A 21,350-nucleotide genomic window follows, 5' to 3' on the forward strand; every position below is an offset into this window, starting at 1 on the left:
TAACTGTTACACTCCTAATGGATATAATCTGGCTCAGATGCAACATAGTGGCACTGGGCTATATCGCACCCAAGAGTTCAAAACAAGTTCAAACAGTTTACCCAAAACTGGACTGTTGGTGATCATTTTAAGTTTGGTGTTAATAATTACTATCAATAATAAACTGCTGAATCTGCTCATTTGGCCCTGCCGACCAAAGGTCTCAGCCTGCAGTAATGTCCATCTCAGCCCTATAGTGTTTATTCTCTCTCAAACGGATCACTGGGAGTGGACACATTAGTTTGACTTTTATAGTCCTTTAGCAGCGTTGTAGTAGTAGTAGTAGTTGTTTACTAAATTCAACACATATCCTGGAGTAGACGTATAAGAACAATGGAGAATCCCACTGCAGTGACCTCCACGGCAGACAAAGTGACCATCAACAACCCTGCAGATATCTCTGTCATTGTAGGGTACTTCCTCATGGTCATCGCGGTTGGCATTTGGGTGAGTGTGTGTGTTTGCTGAAATAAAACATGGCATTCAATAGAATATTGTCGGTGCCGGGCAGAAACCTCTTATCTCCATATTTAAACTTTTTGTGTGTTTTTTTTTTGTAAATTATTGCCCTACTTCAGGGCTAATCAACTTAAGATGGCTCAGGGGCCACTCGGCAAAATACCAAAAGTCCAAGGGCCACAAGCTAAAAATGACGGTCCTATTTTTGGACGTTCAGACAAATGACTTTGTAACACACTTCACGAGTAGTCTAAATTTTAAGGAAACACACAGAAAACTGCGACATTTCCATCTAAAAGGCCAAACCTCATTGAACAAAAAGATTGTCATGGAATGATTAATGATGAAATGATTACGTTTCTTCTTTTGGAACAAACAAAATATTAAAAAAAATGTTTTTATTCGTTCGACCATGTCCATGACGGTCCTCAGACATGCCACGAATAGCACTGCCCCACTTGATCATACCAGTGTCACAAAAGTATGAAAAATAGCAGATCGACAAGCTCGAAACTTGTCTCTTCGCACAGCGTTTTGAGCTCGCCGCTCTGCTATTTTTCCTTTTTTTTAATCCTGAAAATGACAGTTTTGGACATGATGTTTCCACCCAATGGAGACGATATGTATAGATTTAGCTGAATTTAGTTGAATAGCATAGTATTAACCACATAAACCATAACTCTATTCTGAGAATGTTATAATACGTGAACATTTGGCAAAACATGCATACTGTATTGCAAGCTTGCAAAGCGTCGCACCGGTAGATATGCTATTTCTGGTGAAGAGATTTGGTGTAAAGGGAAAAAAAAAGGAGGGGACCAGGTATAGATCCCTGGGGGACCTCCCAGTCAATGAAGTACAGTATGTAGGGTTTAACTGTTTATGCTCAAAATTGTCTTTTCTGTATGTGTTGTCTGTCGGCCGGTGTTTCAGTCCATGTTCCGGACCAATCGTGGAACAGTTGGAGGGTACTTCCTGGCTGGTCGGACCATGACCTGGTGGCCTGTAAGTGCAGATTCTGTTCTGTTTGCCTGAATTAGCCTAATTCACGGCCCGCCCACTAAGCATCCCACGGGTGCTGAAGTCACATTTTGAAGGGGTAAATCCTACCATAGCCTATGGAGTTAGCACAGAAATCGCAAATTTAATGCAATTTCCGAATAGTAAAGTATAAAATACGGCTAGCATGATCAAGAACACAAGATACAAAACGGCACAAAGCACTATAATTTACTTTACTGTTAGAAATAATGATTTGTTGGCTTTAAGTCCAGTATAGTTTCCCCTTCTAAATTGAAGTCAGCACCCGGGGAAAACTGAGAAACGGAAGTAGGTGGGCGGGCCGTGAATAAGGCTAATGAGTATACTGTAACACTACCCAGCTGTGGGAGCCCTCATTCAATGCTTGCCTGGCTCCAGCCCATAGACCCGCCCACTCTCTGAGTGGACAGCGCAGAGTCTGAAATCATGCTAATTCAATGCCACTTTGACTGGTACTCCAACATCTCTATGTCACTTTAAGACTAAGCTTTAAACCTCCCAAAACTAACTGATTCGACTACTTCTCGGTCTGGGGCCCATGACCCACCCTTTTCCCACATATTCTGCTAGCCTAGGATGGCTCAGGGTAGAATAGGGTTAAACAATTAAAATGGGATTGGCTTTCAAAATAGTCAAGTCAATGCAACTTTGCCCTCAATACCCGCATATCTAACTAAACACCTCAACACCCACAGCCATAATAACAAAGGGGGCCAAAGCCAGAGGCTATGGATATTAGGGCCTCTAGGGGGTCCTTAATTGGCATGGAAAGGTTTGAATATACCCCAGACCTCAAATCTCATGTCATGAGCTTTAAAGAATGGATAGCTTCATTTTTTCCCACTTTGTTCCTACCTGACAAGATTATGCATCCAGTGGGTTCACTGTTTCCTAACTAGCCATCTGTTTTTGTCAGGTTGGTGCGTCTCTGTTTGCCAGTAATATTGGCAGTGGCCACTTTGTGGGCCTGGCTGGCACAGGGGCAGCCAGTGGCATCGCAGTGGGAGGGTTCGAGTGGAATGTAAGTACAACCCTACATGACTGTTTAGTCTAGTTTAGTTTTTCATTTGTTTGTTTGTTTCGTAGTATTTTCCTTACCTTTGATTGTGATTCAAATAATAAAATGGTGGACACAATAAGCTAAGGCTTCAGCCTTACACGTTTTTAGTCTGTGTTTTCACTGATATCAAATGATGGCACAAAGTCTCTTTTCAGATAGGGGTCCAAACATCAATTTTGGGGTCCTTGGCATGAAAATGTTTGAAAACCACTACTTTTACTTACAGGTGCAGATCATTAATACACAAATCATTTTAATTATTATAATTAATCATTATACAGTACGTTTATAATTATGCTGAACTGTTAAATAAAGCTATCAGTGACAAGTTTCAAAAAGTTAGGCATTCCTCATTTGGAAGAATCATTTCGAAAAAATCTATCCCAAAAAAAGAAAAAATCTATCCCAAAAGATCAATATGTGTACATATTGATCTTTTGGGATGCTTAGTTATCACAAAGGAGTGGAAATAGTAGACTATTACTGTAGGCATGATATTGGTATTGTATTGGCTATTGTCATCCAACATAATGTGCTATTTTGGTGGATCTCTGATGATGATTTGTACCTTGCTGTTTTTTTCTCATGTGTCAGGCTTTGTTCATTGTACTGCTCCTGGGTTGGTTATTTGTACCTGTCTACCTCACAGCTGGGGTAAGTAGTTATCTCCATGTGTCTACTTATCTCTACCAGGCCGTCAGGCTGGGAGTCAGGGCTAAAATGTTCACCCGTGATTAACATTTTTCAGAAATGCACTCTCTCTCTAACACACACAACCTCCTCAAGTCCTATACATTCGTAATACTCGTTGGAATTATGAATTTAAATTTGAATCATGTTTAGAGTAGACGTGTGTGCTCAATAAAACTGATCTCCAAACTTACCGTATCTGTTGAGGTCGAAACAAACACTATTCTCTGTTTCAAATTTTCCTTAACTTCAGCATAACGAAAAAACATTGCATGGGACGTATCCTTAGTGATGTAGCCCAAGTTCATAGGGGTTTCGAAACCGTTTCGGGTCTCGCAACATCATACCCCTCGCTCAGGTGACCCAGCCGGGGTGATCAAGTCCCGACTTTACGTCCCACGATCAGCCCCCTTAGGGAAAGACAGGGCCACACTCCGCTGCTCCGGAACTACTCTGCCGAGACTGGGAGAGGCAATCTGGCGCGTGGAAGGACCAGGCACTGTGGGTTGACTCCTGGCTGGGCCCCTCCTACGTCTCACCAGGTCCACTCCTGCTCTCACCAGGTCCAGGACCTGTGCGTTGTACCAGGCTTCCAGTACCAAACATTTAATTCAGGAGCATTGGGTTCCTGACTGGCCCTCATGGAAGACACAGGCTTGGGGCGCCAAACCATACTGCTCCTGAGTGCCGTCTGCATTCCCGCTGTCACCCGTCTCTCCGGTGGTCACCAGACTATTCCTGGTTGTCACATAGTCTATTCCTATGAGTCACTATAAATAGAATAACTATAACGAAAAAACATTGCATGGATGCACCTGGGACTTATCCTCAGTGATGTAGCCCAAGGTCAAACCCCTCGCTGGGGTGATCAAGTCCCGACTTTACGTCCCAGTAGCTACCCATGCCACGATCAGTCCCATTAGGGAAAGACAGCCACACTCCGCTGCTCTGCTGAGACTAGAAGAGGCAATCTGTCGCGTTGAAGGACCAGGCTCTGTGGGTTACAAAACATATTAAGGCAAAAATACAGTCAAACTTGAACACAGCACAGCATACTGTACAGACAGACCACCAGCCCACACAGCATGAACACAGTCAAAACACTGTTGGCCTCTGTCAATGAATCAACAACACCTAGCTAGTGCTTGATTTAGACATTGGTCTGCCCTTGACCAGGCCCTGCAGTGACCTAATCAAATCATCGAAATCAAGGAGCAAAACAACAACCAAAATTGTTGATTGAGGTTTGTGTCAAATATATAGTGTGTTACAAATAAAACACATTATTATTATTAGCCTATTATTAATATTATTATTGTTATTATTACTCAACTGTATATTCTAGTGTATAATTATAATGATCAGCTCAAGTTCAAGTTCACTGTCACTTCCCAAGTTAATGAATTAGTTTCAAAAGATAATCATAAGAAATACAATGCATGGTTTTTTCACTGTTCCACTGTCCAATCAACGGACTGCAGAATATTCCCATTGGTTCTGCATCACTAGTTCAATTTTGAGCTATTTGTACTTTACTTCCAGGGACTGAGTTACTATAGGGCCCAAGGTGGATTTTATACTTTAGCTATTGAAGAATAGCTAAAGTATACTCAAAGCGAACACTCAAATTTTGCTTCTTGGGGGGTCCCTGGAATTAAATATTTTGAGATGGGGCCAAATAAGGCCTACACATATCATTTTGGGGTTCCTTCACATGAAAATGTTTGGCAACCACAGACATAGAAACACAGGTTTTTCAAAAAACCTTAGAAGGATTTGAAATATTCAAAGACTTCAAAGAAATGTTCACAAATTTTCTAAAATAGAAGATCTACAAGCTCACAGCGCGGCGCCGGCACGCTTGTATATCTGCTATTTTTCAATAACCCAAAGCAAAATTAATGCGTTCCCACTTCCCAGTCTAAATTGGTAAAACCCCCTCCTCCTATGAAGAACATTCATGGGGGGCCCGCAGTGAATCCTCCTTGTACCCAGGGCCCAGCATTTGGTGCGACACCCCTGGGCACGGTAATTGCGATGCATGTACCAAACACACACGGCTGGTGGTGATATAGTTGATTAGTTGAATCTATTTAGCAGGCCAGGTGTGTGTCCGCCATAACCACTTTCTGCTGTTGGGTTTCTTTGGCTGCTGTTCGTCTGCTTCACTCGATCAGTTCGCTGCACTCGTTGCTCCAAGCAAGGTAAGCATGATGTGTCTGATGATGTTTTGTTTGTTGTTGTAGGCAGCTCACTTGGTTTCATTATAATTTTATACAGTCTATCTTCTGTGCAAGCCTCTTTGATGGAAACTGTCGCGTTTTTCTCTAATTTTGCTCTGCTGGTTTGCCAGTTGTAACTTGTAGGCATTGTGTGTGTGTGTGTGTGTGTGTGTGTGAGTGTGTGCACAGTTGGGGGAAGCTAATTGATTAATTCAACCTGGATTACATTTTTACATCCATCCTATGAATGTGAGTGGTCAGTGTAATTATAAAATAATATAGTCGCTAACAGTAGCATTATTGCCTTCTCTGGGTACAGGAAGAAGACTTTAAGACAAGATGGATTCAGACATCAATGCCATTGCCACCAAACTGGACAAGTAAGCACTGCCTATAGTGTGTGTGTGTGTGTGTGTGTGTGTGTGTGTGTGTGGTAGCCTACAACCTATTTGTTTGTGGCCTTTTCAGAGTTGGTTCAGGATAATACGTTTTTTCAATGTGTAGGCTACACTATATGCTCTATCTCAAGATCATAAAGTGTTTGTCTGGGCAGCTGTAGAAGAGAGATTTTTGTTTGTATTACTTGGTCCATTTACCTTTATTGATAGAAAATGTTTGAACCAATAGCCAATAAAGATTTGAAAGAAGAAAAAAATGAAAAAGAAATGAAACGCCACAGTAATGTTGGTTTTCTAGGTTTTCAATGTAATGGGTCCCGGGACCCACGGGTGGTCATTCAAATTATTTTATGTGTCCTGCGACAACGCAAGCATTATGTATCAACGGTGAAAACATCACAGAGGACTTTGATTTAAACACATGGTGGCAAATAGCTACTTGCATGTAGTTAATAAAGGACAGAAGCATGGATTTACAAGATGATCATCTATCTATAAATGCGAGAAGTCTCTGCGTGTGTGTCTGTCTGTCTGTCTGTGTGTGTGTCTGTAATCCGCGTATCTCGAGAACCGCCGCGGCACGGAGTGCAGTGCCGGGTCTCGACCCGACCCGACGCGCGGTTTTCCCGAACCGGCGCGAAACGTTCGGAATCTCCTTAGGCTAGGGCTCCACCAAAATGACGGCGTCGTGCCGGCGTCGGACGACGTCAAAAAATGAACCGGGGCGAATTTGAGCGTCCGACGCGGACGTTGACGTCGGCAGTGGAGCACCCTTCATTGATTAAAACGGGAGCGTTCCCTGCGTTGACGTTGACGCGACGCTCGACGCGCTCGGTGGAGCCGGGGGGTTATGCGGGGTTGATTGTTGACATCAGGCTGTTCGGAGGAAATCGGCGAAAGCTCTGACTCATTGTGACATCACTTCATAAAAGGCTCTGACATCACGTACGCCACATGAGTCAACAAAAAATCTCTGAGTGTGTATGTATGTAATCCGCGTATATCGAGAACCGTTCGTCCCACAGGCACGCGCGTTCTCCATATATGGGCATAAAATGAATGCCCCCATATATGGGCATAAAATGGATTGCAGACAGACAGATACAGATATCTCCATATATGGACATAAATGGACAGAGGCAAACAGATGGTCAAAGATCTCCATATATGGGCATAAAATGGACGCAGACAGACAGATACAGATATCTCCATATATGGGCATAAATGGACACAGGCAAACAGATGTTCAAAACGGGTACTATGACAACAGGTATAATGAGGTTTGCATTAAAGGGGGAACCGGCACTGTCTGCAACACAGTTGGAGGCACAGACAGATACTCCATATATGGGCATAAAATGGATGCAGATAGACAGATATCTCCATATATGGGCATAAAATGGACCCAGAACTATAACTGCAGTGATCTCCATATATGGACATAAAATGGACGCCGACAGACAGACAGACAGATACAGATATCTCCATATATGGACACAGGCAGACAGATGGTCAAAACGGGTCCTATGAAAACGGGTATAATGGGGTTTGCATTAAAGGGCGGGGCATTCATTCCCTATTTACATTGTTCCGAGTTGGCCAGGTCGCCGACTAGACGCTGGGCCGCCCGAAGCTTCTAGTCTAATCAATAATGCCAGAAATCAGAACTCGCAGATAGCAGAAAGGATAGAGTTGTATGCATCCTGATTCCTGGGGATGCAGTGATGCTTAGTTTAATGCGTCCTTTAAAAAAAATATGCGTCAGGGATGCAGGGCTAGTAGCATCACTGTGTCCATCTTATGAAACTGCAATTCATGGAAGCTGGAATGGGAATTATTTCACCTGCTTGATGTGGCTGAAGTTGAGTTGATTATTTACAGTCTGGTATACCATTTGTTGAACAGAGATGGCTCTGTGTTCAACTTTATAACTGACATCTTTTTTTTTTTTTTTTTGTAAGGTCCTTGTCTCTGGATTGCAATGATGATCAAATTGAGACCTATCATCGGTAACTATGAAAAATCAATTTCTGTTTCTGACTTAGAAATATCACACCCACCCTTTCTTTCACAACATGTTGCAAGCTTGTATGATCTATATTTGAAAACGTCAGGAAAATTATAAATGCTCACCTCTGACATGCTCATATTGGGGATGCCAGGTTGAAAATGACGCTTGCCTGAAGGTCTATGCAGGCTTGCACCCTAACTGAAAATAAATAACTTGATTTTGCACAGTTTTGAGTGTGCGGAGGCTCCCTTAAAATTTTCATCTTGCTCCATTTTGGCTCCAGCACCTCTCCTAAAGTCCAATGGGAGATGAGCGGTGGTCTATTCACTATTTCGTCTGAAAATTACACATAAAATACTGATTATATTGTCAAAAATGGTCAATAGTCTGTGTTTGTGTGTGCTTTCATTTATATAATTGTCTGATGAATACTATACATAATGCATACTGTATCTAATCTTTTCCAGCCATTTCAAAGATGCCAAAGCTGCGGTCAAAGGGGGGGACATGTCCAAAGGCTTGGAGGACTTTAAAAAGGCCTTTAAAATCGTTCCCAGTCAGAAGCTCAAGGCTAGAATAGAGCAACTGGAGACCATTCTGGCAGAGCAAGGAGAAGAAAGTGAAGAAGACGAGTATGTTAGCATTAATGGTCTTCCACTCTTCAGAGACCTCTATGACAAACTGTATTACTATCAGCGAGACGGCATAGCCTTCCTCTACAGGCTGTACAGAGATGGACGCAAAGGTGGCATTCTGGCAGATGATATGGGTCTGGGCAAAACCATTCAGGTAGGCCTTCAACTATTTATCAATTATTCATGCAATGCTTTTAACCCATTAAGACAAGGGTCTGGTTCTACAAATGCCTTCTAAACCAGTAGTTCTCAAACATTGACCTGAAATTGATATTCTACAATAAATTTGTCTGCAAGCTTGCATATCTGCTATTTTTGAATATCCAGGTCTGTGACTGAAATTTTGCATAATATGTGTTCATTTGTGCATGTGTGTGGGTCATTATATACAGGTACATTTTTTAGTCCTTTCTTTTTTGGGGGGGTGGGGGTAGGGTAGCCCAACACTAAAATCTAAAATGACACCTTTTTTTGTTAATATGTTTTTTTTCACCCAAGTTGGTGCTAGGCTTTTCAACTTGCCATCTCTGTTAAAATGGCACACAGGCCTAGGCCTATCCGAAATGTTTGAAGTGATGCATCATTAAACTGATTATTCAGTTGTTAAAATAAAATGCCATAATGAATGAATCGTTTGACCCCTGCATCCATCCAGATCATCTCGTTTCTCTCGGGCATGTACGACGCCGGGCACGCCACACACACGCTCCTTGTCATGCCTACGTCCCTCATCACAAACTGGACCAAGGAGTTCGCCAAGTGGACCCCGGGAATGAAGGTGAAGGAGTTCCACGGCGCTAGCAAGGCGGAGCGTAGCCGGAGTTTGGAGAAGGTCCAGAAACGTGGAGGTGCCATCATCACCACGTACAACATGGTGATCAACAACTGGGAGCAGCTGGCATCCTTCAACGGCCGGGAGTTCGTCTGGGACTACATGATCCTGGACGAGGCTCATAAGATCAAGTCCTCGTCGACCAAAACTGCCAAAAGTGCCTACGCGGTGCCTGCCAAGAACCGCATCTTGATAACTGGTAAGGCCTGTTGCAATTATTAATCGCCTGATAATTGTTTCCTTCATCTGTATATTGTCGCTGTCGGGCAGAAACCTTATCCATATTTTAACTTTTTTTTTTGTGTAAATTGTTCATATTACAGCGTCACTCAAAAGTAGCAGATCCACAAGCTCCGCAACACATATTGAGCTTGTAGATCTGCTGCTTTTGATATTTTTGAATCCTGAAAAGTAACTGTTTAGGTTAGGACATGAGGTTTCCAACCGACAGATGGTAAATTCATCTGTTGAAAAATGGCCGATATACAAGCTCACAACGCTTCACATCATGGATACGTGAGCTTATAGCTTGTCTACTTTTGCAAAAAAAGAAATGTAATGTTTAAAAAATGGCCATTAGCAGATCTACAAGCGTGCAGCTTGTAGATCTGCTAAACCATACGCCTTTAATTATTGGTACTGAACCTGGTCAGTAACTTCTGTGGAATATCTGCTTTATGCAATTTCTCTTTGCAAAGCTTAAGAGGCAAACGCTTTTTTTCCATGTTAAATGTTATAGACTTAAATATTTGATTGCAAATACTTGTATAACATTTAAACGTCATCTAAAATGTCTGTTAACCCTGACAGGAACCCCCGTGCAGAACAATCTGCGAGAGATGTGGGCTCTGTTTGACTTTGCCTGCCAAGGCTCTCTCCTCGGCACGGCCAAAACATTCAAGACGGAGTATGAGAACCCCATCACCAGGTAGGGTCATTTTCCTGCCTTCTCACCTTTTCCATGAATCGAATAATGGATCAAATGTAAATGATATATTGTCTCTGTTGGGTGGAAACCTTGTATGTCCAAAACTATTACGTTTCAGGATACGGATGCTTCCTGCCATGGTTTGAGCTTGCAAATCTGCTACTTTTGACTTGATACTTTTGTGTGACGTAGTACTGTATGATCAAGTAGGGCATTCATTTATGAAAAAACACAAATTGAATTACGGAGATAAGGTTTCTGCCCGACAGGCGACGGCAACGACATATTTCAATGAATCGGTTGGCAAATAAATATTTTTGCACAGCACTGTTCGTGAAGTGTAAATTAACAGATTTTGACATATTTAAAATGGCTTCATTGGATTATCTGTCACCCCGTCACCCCCATCACCAGGGCCAGGGAGAAGGATGCCACTCCCGGAGAGAAGGCCCTGGGTGCAAAGATGTCAGAGAACCTAATGAAGACCATCAGGCCGTACTTTCTGAGGAGGACCAAAGCAGAGGTCCAGAAGACACAGACACAGTCCCAAGGCGTAGACTCCGACGGCCACGTCACCACCAACAACACGACTGAGTCGGGTGCGGCCGTCATGCCAAAGCTGACCAGAAAGAACGACCTGGTCGTTTGGACGTTCCTGAGCAAGGCACAGGAAGACATCTACCGCCAGTTCTTGTCCCTGGACCACATCAAACAGCTGCTCACCACCACCAGGTAGGCTGTGAGCTTGTATATCTTCTTACTTTTGAATGGCCAAAAAATCTAAAATGACAGATGCTTTCCTGGTTTTAATGGGTTAAAGATTTAATTTTAAGCAACTTGATGCCCTACTTGATCATACTACTGTGTACACAAATGTCTCAATTACTATTCAATATTATTTTGGTGACCTGACCTGCTAGAAGTGCCTAAAATGGCGTATATAAAACACTGAAGCAGCATTCCGCTGCTACGGGCTGACGGCTTGGAATAAATTCCCATTACACCAAGACACAAGACAGGCAGCCTCAGTCTGTAGATGGCTGTAAAGCACAGTTCAAATTTATTTTCTTCACTTTTTTTTGTTTTTGTCTTTGCTGTTTTGCCTGATAAACTGCCTTGGTTGCCATTTTAATGTTTCATGCTTTTGCTTTTATTTTAGCTTTTTCTGTAAAGCGCATACAGTATGCTTTATTCTTGCTCTGTAAAGCACTTAGAGCTGCCTTTCATGTCATGAAAGGGACTATACAAATGTTTGTATAGAGCACTGAAAAGTTGTCCTGGTATAGAGCCCTGAGGAACACTAGTCAACTAAGTACTGTATATACAGTATAAGTTGTTCATCTCTACTTGTACCTCCCTACCGTCAGGTCACCTCTGGCTGAGCTTACGGTCCTGAAGAAGCTGTGCGACCACCCCAGGCTGCTCTCTGGTAAAGCTGTGGCTGAGCTGGGTCTGGAGGAATGCCTGGCTGAGGTACAATCATTACACAACAGCCTGATCACAATTATAGTTGCATAATCTGAAAAAAGCTGGATGAATTGAACAGAAATATCATATTTCCAATTCTTTTCCACGTCGTTGTCCAGGCTCTTTTTCTTTTTTTCTTTACCCAGTGCCAATTATCTAATGTAATCCTGGGCATTACACGCCCTCTGCCAACCTGGGGAGAGCAACGATCTGACCTCGTGCTTCCTTCTATATGCTTGAGGCCAAAGCATGAGGTCAAGCCACTTCTTTTCACCTGCCGGGAGAGATTCCCCGGTTGGACGTAGCGCGTGGAAGGATCGCGTTATTCCAACCAGTTCCTTTCCACTCCATGTGCCCTGGCCTTGTCCAGGCTCTTAACTTTCAACTTGGCGTCCCTATTGTGGGCACACGTTTACATTCTCCATAGTATAACCTTATTTATTTTAGCTTTAGTCATTTCTTTATATATTTCAGTAATGGGCTTTTCGAAGTTTTATTGTAATACTGGCCTTGTGCAAGTTGTTTACAATGCCTTTTTGGCAAACAGAAATGTAATGTATATGATCGATGTTAAAAACAATTAAATAAGATCACAATTATTTGTTGCGTTTAATGGTCAACTAAAATGTGGTGACGTGTCTAATGCGGTCTATCCAACACTGACAGGGAGATGGCGACAATGACAAGGCTGCAAGTGGCATTGATGGCATCTCGGATGAAACGCTTATCTCTGAGGCTGGGAAGATGACCTTCCTCCTGCAGCTCCTCCAGAGGCTCAGGGATGAAGGACATCGCATCCTCGTCTTCGCGCGATACCGGAAGGTTCTGGACATTCTACAGCGAGTGCTTTCCAACCGGGGATTCAAGGTGGGCACTTGTTGACTGTCTTATTTGCTGGGCGGTATGGACAAAATCAAATGTCACAAATGCAGTATTTGACCAAATACCTCCATCGACATTGTGACGGATGTTGTATTGTGGTAATATTTCATTTTTTTTTAATAATTAGTATTTGATCAGATGTCACATAAATCAACGCTGTGGCATTGTGCCATATTGTAGGGCAGAACACAACATGGTCTTGCGTGGCCAGACTGACTCGCACAATTTGCGAATGCTCCCGTCATACAGTCTGGGAGACGGGAGTTCTAATCATGCATATCCGGTATGAGAAGCGATAAAGCGGATGTGAAGCCTTCTCCCCACTCCCGTTTCGTTTGTATAGTCGCAAACATTTATCCTAATGTATAAATAAAAATCATCTAAGCATATTGCTGCTTGTCAGAAATTACATTTTTACATTTTCCTTAAAGGAAATGACAGCTTCTGTTACGTGGTAAATCAATGGTGCTAAACTTCAAGGTCTGCCCGCAGTATATAGGACCATGTGGACCTGTTAATTGTAGGTCCATTTGGTTCCATTTGTATGCTGTCAAAGTTGCAGATTATTCCCCTGAGTCCCTGGAATGCACTTTGAGAACCACTTCTCTAAATTATAAAAGCAAAATTAAACTGTTACCCATTTTGTTGGGGTCTCCATCCCCCACTTTGCAAAACACTAATCACTCAACTGCTTCCCCCTTGTCAGGTCATGAGGTTGGATGGCACCATCAACAAGATGGCTGAGAGGGAGGGCCTCATCCAGAAGTTCCAGAAAGACGGACGCTACACGGTCTTCCTGCTGACCACCCAGGTGGGCGGTGTCGGCATCACCCTCACCGCTGCCAACCGTGTGGTGATCTATGACCCCAGCTGGAACCCTGCCACCGACGCTCAGGCCGTGGACCGTGCGTACCGCATAGGGCAGACCAAGAATGTGGTCGTCTACCGCCTCATCACCTGCGGCACAGTGGAGGAGAAGATCTACCGACGTCAGGTCTTCAAGGATTCCCTGATTAGACAGACCACCGGAGACAAGAAGAACCCTTTCCGGTATGATAAATAACTTTTATTTGGTGCCAACTCTTTCAGTCGCGTCGCTCCTTGAGGGCAGACGTGTGTCCAGTGGAGCTCCTGCAGTTTCTTCCTTCTTTTTTTTTCTTCTTTTTACGTGTTTCTTTCCTTCTGTGTGACCCTTCTTCACACGGGCCAGACCTGGCATCTGTCTGGTGGTCTTTGTTTTTATTTCTTTTTAGTGTTTACGTGTTTTTATCCGTGTTTTTATTTTTTCATTGTTCTGACCGGCTGGTCAGCGACCGTGAACAATGAACCTCTAGGCCCAGCCTGTTTAGCGCGCGGTGTACCCGAACGGTGCCGTGTTTTTTTTACCCTATAAAGGAGTGAGTCGGGCCGTACACGGCTCTCGGTGCCGTGAATCGACCGGTGGAGGTCGTTGGATTCGATCCGCGACGGCCGGTTGGGCTGGAACAGCCCGGGAGTTTAAGGACACGATCACCGCTGGGACTACTTTTACGCGCGGACTTGCGGATGTAAGTCCTTTTTAAAGACGTGGAACTGGACTGTTACAAGGTACACGGTGCACGCTTTCGGTTCACGGAGTGAACCATGGACATGAACATTATCGCGGGAGACAAGGAGCCGCGGAGCGAGGCGTTGTGGATAGTGTTGCCCGATCCCGATCACGTGATCGGATCGGCCGCCGATATGGCCGTTTTTATAAGATCGGAGATCGGGGGAAAAAAATCGAAAAAAAAAAAAAAAAAAATCAAAAAAATATTTTCTGGGAGTACTGAAAGTTACAGGTAAGGTGAATGCGATATGAAATGTAAGCTTACCATAATCACAGTAATCCTTAATCATTTTCAATCATATTCAAGGGCTTTTGGAGAAATGAGACAGACAGAGCACTGCAGAGGGAAGGTGATTGTGTCAGACTCTGTGTCCAGCTGGCAGCTGATGCCAATAAGTAGTAATTGGCCCCTTGCTAATGGATCAAAGGAAGGCAATTATGTCTCTCTGCACTGTCAACTAGCTCAGTGGTTCTCAACCTGTGGGTCGGGACCCCCAGGGGGGTCCTCAAATTATTTTGGGGGGGTCCCCAGATGATTAACTTAATGTGCAACATTGTTTTCTCTCTCAACAGTAAACAAATCAACATAAAGTTTAAGTGTATAGTGTATAGAGGGTATCTGCACATTTCGAAAGTGAAAAATTAAGGACTTTTTAATACCTCTAAAATGACAAATTAAACACTGGCCAAATTGTCAAATATTAAAGCCAGAAATTGTGAAAATAGCCGATCTACATGCTCACAACTCCTCGCGTTGCGAGGCGTTGTGAGCATGTAGATCTGCTATTTTCACAATAGAACCGTGTTATACAAAATATACTTCCTCAACTCTTCAGGGTCGGGGGTCCCCAGTTAAAATATGATTATTTTGGGGGTCACGGCCTGAAAAGGTTGAGAACCAAGTGATAGAATGAATAGAATTTTTTTTTCTTCTTAATGCCTTGCCAAAAGATCGGATCGGGAAAGATCGGGATCGAATCGGAAGCAATAATATTTGATCAGTATCGGATCGGGAGCAAAAAAACCCTGATCGGGGCATCCCTAGTTGTGGACGGATAGGACCGTCGTGACGCACGGGGCGCAGATGGCGCATGGATACGTTCAACAACAACCGGCGCACGGAGACGCTCGTCTACAGTACAGTCGTGAGAAACTTCTCTCACTCAAGGATCAATACTCTTTACCCAGTAAAGACATTATTCCCTACCTGAGGACTGGAAGTAGGAGGAAGACTGGAGGTAGGAGGAAGAGAAATGGAAGGAGGAAGAGCAGTGGAATTCACAAAGGGAAAAAGCGTGCCCTGTGGAGAATCAAAAACCCCTCTAGCTCCCCTCCCCCCTCTCCCCCCCCTCTAGCTCCCCTCCCCTCCCCCCCTCTTCTACACAGCACTGTCTCCCTTCTGTTCTTTTGGGGAATGTTAGATCAATTCAGGATATTGATAAGGCGGACGAACTGGTAACTCTCATGTTATCTCAGAGTGAATACAAAAATGCCAACATTATCTGTCTTACAGAATCATGGCTGAACAGTTCATGTCCAGATAACTCTATCTCTGTAGATGGTTTTTGTATGATAAGAGCAGATCGAGAGATAGTGAAAAACAATGGCAAAATGAAAAGAGCGGGTGGGATACTTGTTTACTTTAGCAAGACCTGGTGCAGGGAAGAACACGCCACAGTGAAAAAGGTAATTTGTAACCCAGACATCGAACTACTGGGGGTCGTTTTTAGACCAATTTATCTACCACGGGAATTCTCGTGCGTCGTCCTGTTGACCGTGTACTGTCCACCTAGTGGCAATGCAGCGGTAGCTCGGGACACTATTTTTTCTACTGTGGCCAGTTTTCAGACACACTACCCTAGCTCCCTTATTCTGCTGAACGGGGACTTAAACCAGGTGAATGTTGCTAAGGGCCTGTCTGATTTCTCCCAGTATGTCACTTGCAAAACAAGAGGTGAGAACACTCTTGACCTCCTGTATGCTAATGTTAGGAACGCATACAGTTGCGTCTCGCTCCCCCCTGTGTGTGGCTCTGATCACTCCATGGTGAAACTGGAGCCCTCGTATCTTCCTGTCGTGAAGAGAGTGCTTCCATTCATCAGGGAGGTTCAATGTTGGATCAGGGAGGTTCAATGTTGGACGGGGGAGGCGGAGGAGAGACTCAGATTTGATTTTGAAATGACAGACTGGGAATCATTTTTCAGTGAACATGGGGATGATGTAGATAGCCTTTGTCAGGTTATCACTGACTATATCTGCTTCTGCGAGAAGGTGTGTGTTCCTACTAAGAAGGTTCGCTGCTTCTCTAACAACAAGCCGTGGATGACAAAAGAAATCATTCACCTCCTTAAGAGAAAAAGGGATCTGTTCCATGCAGGTGACTCGGAGGGCGTGAGGGTGGTGGTGGAGGAGCTTAAAACAGTCAAGGCTCAGGCAAAAGGGAGCTACAAAGCTAAGCTGGAGAACTCTCTGAGGGAGAACAATACGAGACAAGTGTGGGGTGGTTTTAGGAAGATCACGGGGTACGGCTCTGCCAACTCTACTGTGTCAGGCACGGAGGAGCTGGCAAACGAGATGAACCGTTTTTTCAATCGGTTTGACGGTGCTCCTGTTAATGTTCAACAAGCAGCGGCTGGGTCAAACGGTGTCCTCGGTTGCCGCCCTCTTTCTTCCCCTGCACCATCTCCCCCTCCCCCACCCACCCTGTTTCTCACCACCGAGCAAGTGAGGCGCCAACTCGGAAAAGTCAACACCAGGAAAGCAGCGGGACCTGATACATCGGACTTCCGCTTCAACTCCAAGACCTGTCATCTGCAGAAGTTCTCAGATGATACCGTAGTGATCAGCAAGATCTCGGGTGACAACACGGCCGAGCACGATGGTGTGGTTAGGGACTTTGTGCAGTGGAGCGAGGACAACCATCTCAAGCTCAACGCAAGCAAGACTAAGGAGATGGTGGTGGACTTCCGCACCTCCAAGAGAGTCCCCCCGGTGCCAAGCACCATTAACGGTGAGGTGGTTGAGCTCGTGGATAACTACAAATTCCTCGGAGTACACCTGAATAGTTCACTGGACTGGTCGGACAACGCGCAGGCGATTCACAGCAAGGGGAAAAGCAGGCTGTTCCTCCTGAGAAGACTGAGATCGTTTGGGGTGTGCAATAGGATGCTACAGATGTTCTATCAGTCTGTCATGGCAAGTGTCCTCTTTTTTGGCATAACATGCTGGGGTGGCAACAACAGAGCAGGTGACACGTTTAACCTAAACAGACTGGTGAAGAAAGCTGGCTCTGTCGTTGGGTCCTCTCTGCAGGGGGTGGAGGAAGTAACCAGGGTGCGCACTGGGAAGAAGCTAGATTCCATCTTGGAGAACTCCTCCCACCCCCTCCATCTAGAGATCACCAGTTACTGTAGTAAGAGAGGAAACGACCGCTTTACCTACCCAGTACGGAGATGTGAGAGATTAGGAAAATCTTTTGTACCGGCTGCCCTTAAGCTGTACAACGAGACACATAACGGATGCTTGAAAAGGTCTCCCTTCCTAACTTAGACTTCGGAACCATTGCTGTATTGACTCTAAGGAACAATTGCTGTATTGACTTTGAACTCTAAGGACCTTCCAGGAAGAGTGCTCAGGTGCGCCTTGCGGTGACACGCTTCCTAGTTTCTTCGTTTTTTCGCACTGATTTTTGACACTGCACTATTAGGTTGTTAGTGTTGGTAGTTTCTGAGTATTTTTGCTTTGTTTAACAATGATAGTGAGATACTTGTTTGCACCAACTAGCATTGACTGCTATGGTCTCTTTTGCAAGACACTTTATGTATATATACTTATATATTATTCGCCCCCCTCTATTGATGCACCTTCTCCTTATTGGTACTGTACTGCTCTTGTCTTTGTTTTTTTTTTGTTTTTTTCCCTCTTATCTATCTTTCTTACGTCTCTGTAACTTTGTAAATAACTGTATACTGCTGTGCTACTACTGGACAACTAAATTTCCCCCTTGGGATAATAAAGGTATCTATCTATCTATCTATCTATCTATCTAAATCATTTGTCTCCGACAATTAACGATTTACATTGATGCGATCGGGACATAAACCTTGCGTCTCCATGTGCAACTTCTTTTTCTTTTGTATGCCTAATCTAGATGGGTAGATGTACAAAAGCCTGTGACAAAATCCCATTTCCTGGGAAGTAACTGTTTTGGACACGTTTCTAACCAACTGCAACGATATTGAGCAAGACCCGACGTATGACCAGTTTAGTTTTAATTGCACAGTAAGATGATACATTCAATATATTTATCTTTACAGATATTTCAGCAAGCAGGATCTGAAAGAGCTCTTCAGCCTGCAGGAGACGCGCTCCTCCAATACTCAGCTTCAACTGCAGGCTCTCCACTCCCAGCACCGCAGGACGGACCCTGAGCTGGATGAACACATAGCGCACCTGCACTCCATGGAGATGTTCGGGATCTCTGATCACGACCTAATGTTCTCACAGGTAGTTATTCCTCTAAAAGTTGCTCAAACCGATATTGCACCGTCGACACCAGTATAGTGTAAAGGGTAGCTACTAACTATATGTGGTCATTCCTTGTATGTTGTTGCACAGTATTTAGCTAACCACAACACTCCATGATGTTTGGTGGACCACTTGCATTTTGCTGCTTGAACCTGTATTGGGTAGTGACAATGAACCTTCATCTTGATTCTTTCTTTGAGGTGGTGGTCAGTGACGACGAGGAGGACGAGGAGTCTCAGCGCTACGTCGAGACCAGAGTCCAGAACGCTCAGGAGCGGATGAGGGTGGAGTCCGAGCTGCAGGCTCAGCTGGCGGAGAGCACGGGCTCAAGCACAGAGCCAGCCTGGCTGAGGCAGGATGGAGCAGCAAGGTCTACAAGAAGACAAGAGAGGCCAAGGGATCCCATCACCTCCCATGAGTATCCGCAGCCGGATGACAACAAAAACTCTCCTGTGGTGGTGGATCTCGACCTGCCTGGATCTGAGGAAGATGGTGCACAAAGTGGGAGCGTACAGATGGTCGAAAGTGTTGAGAGCCCGGCTGGAACAATGGAAGAGCAACAGTCACCCAGAGATGTGGCATTCCAGTATGATCCTGTTGAGGAGGAACACAACGCCGGGCAGAATGTAAGCACGCCAATGATCGACCTCACGTTGGACGTTGGTGTTGCAGAGAACCACCCTGAAGTAAAACATGACTTGCCCAGAGAGCTATCCGTGCATGGGGTTCTTTGTGGGGACAAGGCTGCCAATGCCTCAGAATCCATTTGTGAGGAGGTCATGGACTTGTCAATAAAGGACTCCAGCCTTGCTCTGCCGAGAGACCCTAGCATGTCTTTAAGAAAAAGGTCTGTCCTGCGGCTGCCTGCTTCTTCTGCTTCGTATATAAACGAAGAGAGTAAAATAAACGCGAGCCAGAATTCCCCCCAACAAGGTGGCTTTGTTTGGGAACTGGAGTCCAGCGACGATGATGACGTGTTCACATGCGACGACGTGGACGACCAGAAAGTTGAAGCCAAGCAGACAAAGTTGCTTTCCCGTCTCCAGTTGGAGGGCAGTTTTGATGTGGACAAGTCACTCGCCAGTGTCAGTTCCCCTGCCGATGACCACATGCAGCTGCCAATTATTAGCCCGTTGGAGAGGCGGTTTGCTCCACAACTGGGAACTTCCAGTTCCACCCCTCTCAGTTACACCCCTCTCAACACCACCCCACTCCACTCCAGGAAGAGCAGTGCAGGCAACATCTCTGTGGCCTCCAATCACTCTCTTATCAAGTCCTTTATCGAAGACCTGGAAGATGACAGCTCAGGAGAACACGAGGAAGGGAGTGGAGCAGAAGATCTTGAGGAACAGGACGGTGAACTGAACGAAGGCTCCAAGGAGGAGCTTGAGAATGAGGAAGGCCCTGACGAGGAGGCAGGCTCTGAGGAGGTTAAGGAAGAAGAGGGTGAGGAAGAGGATGAGACAAGCTCTGACGAGATGGAGGAAGAGGAGGAAGGCTCTGAAGAGGAGGGTGAGGAAATGGAGGAAGGCTCCGAGGAGTTGGAGAAAACAGAGGAAGGCTCCAGTGATTGGTTCAAAGCCAGCGAGACGCAATCGGTTGGAAATGACAGCATGCACTAATGAATTACAACATGTTAATGAAATGAAATTACATTTTTATTGTGTTTAAAAAAAATAAATTCTACTTTTGCATTATGCCCTAGCCTGTTATTTCCTTTTTGCTTTATGGAGAGAACAAAGTGGTTTGATTTTGCACATGTAGGCCTAAATGTTCCTTAAATTTTAAAGAACTTTGATTCAACGACTCTGCAAGAGTCTTATTCTCATTCTCAGACTCAAAAGTTATTTAATTCAAAATCGAACCTTTTGAAACTATGCTCCCCAGCTAAACAATGACACATGTATTATTGAGTGTTGCGAGTCTTGCGACTGCTATTAACTTCCAACTTGGCTGCTTATAACCACTTAAAAAGTAACCCTTTAGTTTCTGTGTAGTGGTAGAGCAGGTCAAACACTGGATATTTAAAGCATTCCTGTTGTGACTTTCCTTTTTCTTGATCTAGACTGCAACTGCATTGCCAGCCTCTTCCATTGTCATGTACAAAACATGTACTGGTTGCTATTTTACAGGCAGTCATATTGTAAACATTCTGTGCAAATTAAGGCTCCTAGACTAAGATACAAATATACATTGTTGCATGCATCCAACATAACAGTAATTGCACTATGTAACAAGGAGGAAAGGGTTATAAAACTACTAAACTCAATAAAAGGCAACAATTAAATACCGGTATTCAATCTTCTCACAACATAGTATAACTATGTGGCCTTGTTTCAACTCAAATGGGCCGCCAGCAAGTTAGTGGTGTCAAGCACAAACCTAGGTTTGTGGTTGACACCCCCAGGGGTCTTTAATGCCCCCTTCGCCTCTCTTCTGGGGGTCCCTGGCAAAATCTTTTCTGATGGGGTTCCATTGTCTAAATCCATATCAATTTGGGGGTCCTTGCTTTATAAATAAAAGTGATAACCACTGCTGTAAAGTGACTGTACACGCAGCCTTGTCTAGCCA

The 21,350-nt window shown here is 44.3% G+C and overlaps 2 protein-coding genes across 2 annotated transcripts in view; both read left to right on the forward strand.

Annotated features, from left to right (window-relative positions):
- Positions 1-372: 372 nt before the first annotated feature.
- The window catches only part of slc5a2 (solute carrier family 5 member 2), a gene marked incomplete at both ends in the record, with an annotated part of 33,732 nt that continues 12,754 nt past the window's right edge, over positions 373-21,350 (forward strand). The window contains 4 exon segments of the mRNA XM_080731526.1: positions 373-486; positions 1,432-1,503; positions 2,456-2,560; positions 3,194-3,253. Of these exon segments, the coding sequence (XP_080587652.1) occupies positions 373-486; positions 1,432-1,503; positions 2,456-2,560; positions 3,194-3,253 (351 nt within the window).
- LOC308289385 (DNA excision repair protein ERCC-6-like) lies at positions 8,575-20,401 on the forward strand (the record flags this gene model as incomplete). The annotated part of the gene is made up of 9 exons (XM_080731078.1): positions 8,575-8,709; positions 9,211-9,586; positions 10,198-10,315; positions 10,730-11,047; positions 11,683-11,788; positions 12,449-12,649; positions 13,371-13,714; positions 18,569-18,758; positions 18,980-20,401. Exons 1-9 carry the CDS (start codon positions 8,686-8,688, stop codon positions 20,399-20,401), a joined length of 3,099 nt encoding a protein of 1,032 aa, XP_080587204.1. The 5' UTR covers positions 8,575-8,685.

The sequence above is a fragment of the Nannobrachium achirus genome (genome assembly GCF_963921795.1).
Source record: "Nannobrachium achirus genome assembly, chromosome: 8".
Taxonomy (NCBI): domain Eukaryota; kingdom Metazoa; phylum Chordata; class Actinopteri; order Myctophiformes; family Myctophidae; genus Nannobrachium; species Nannobrachium achirus.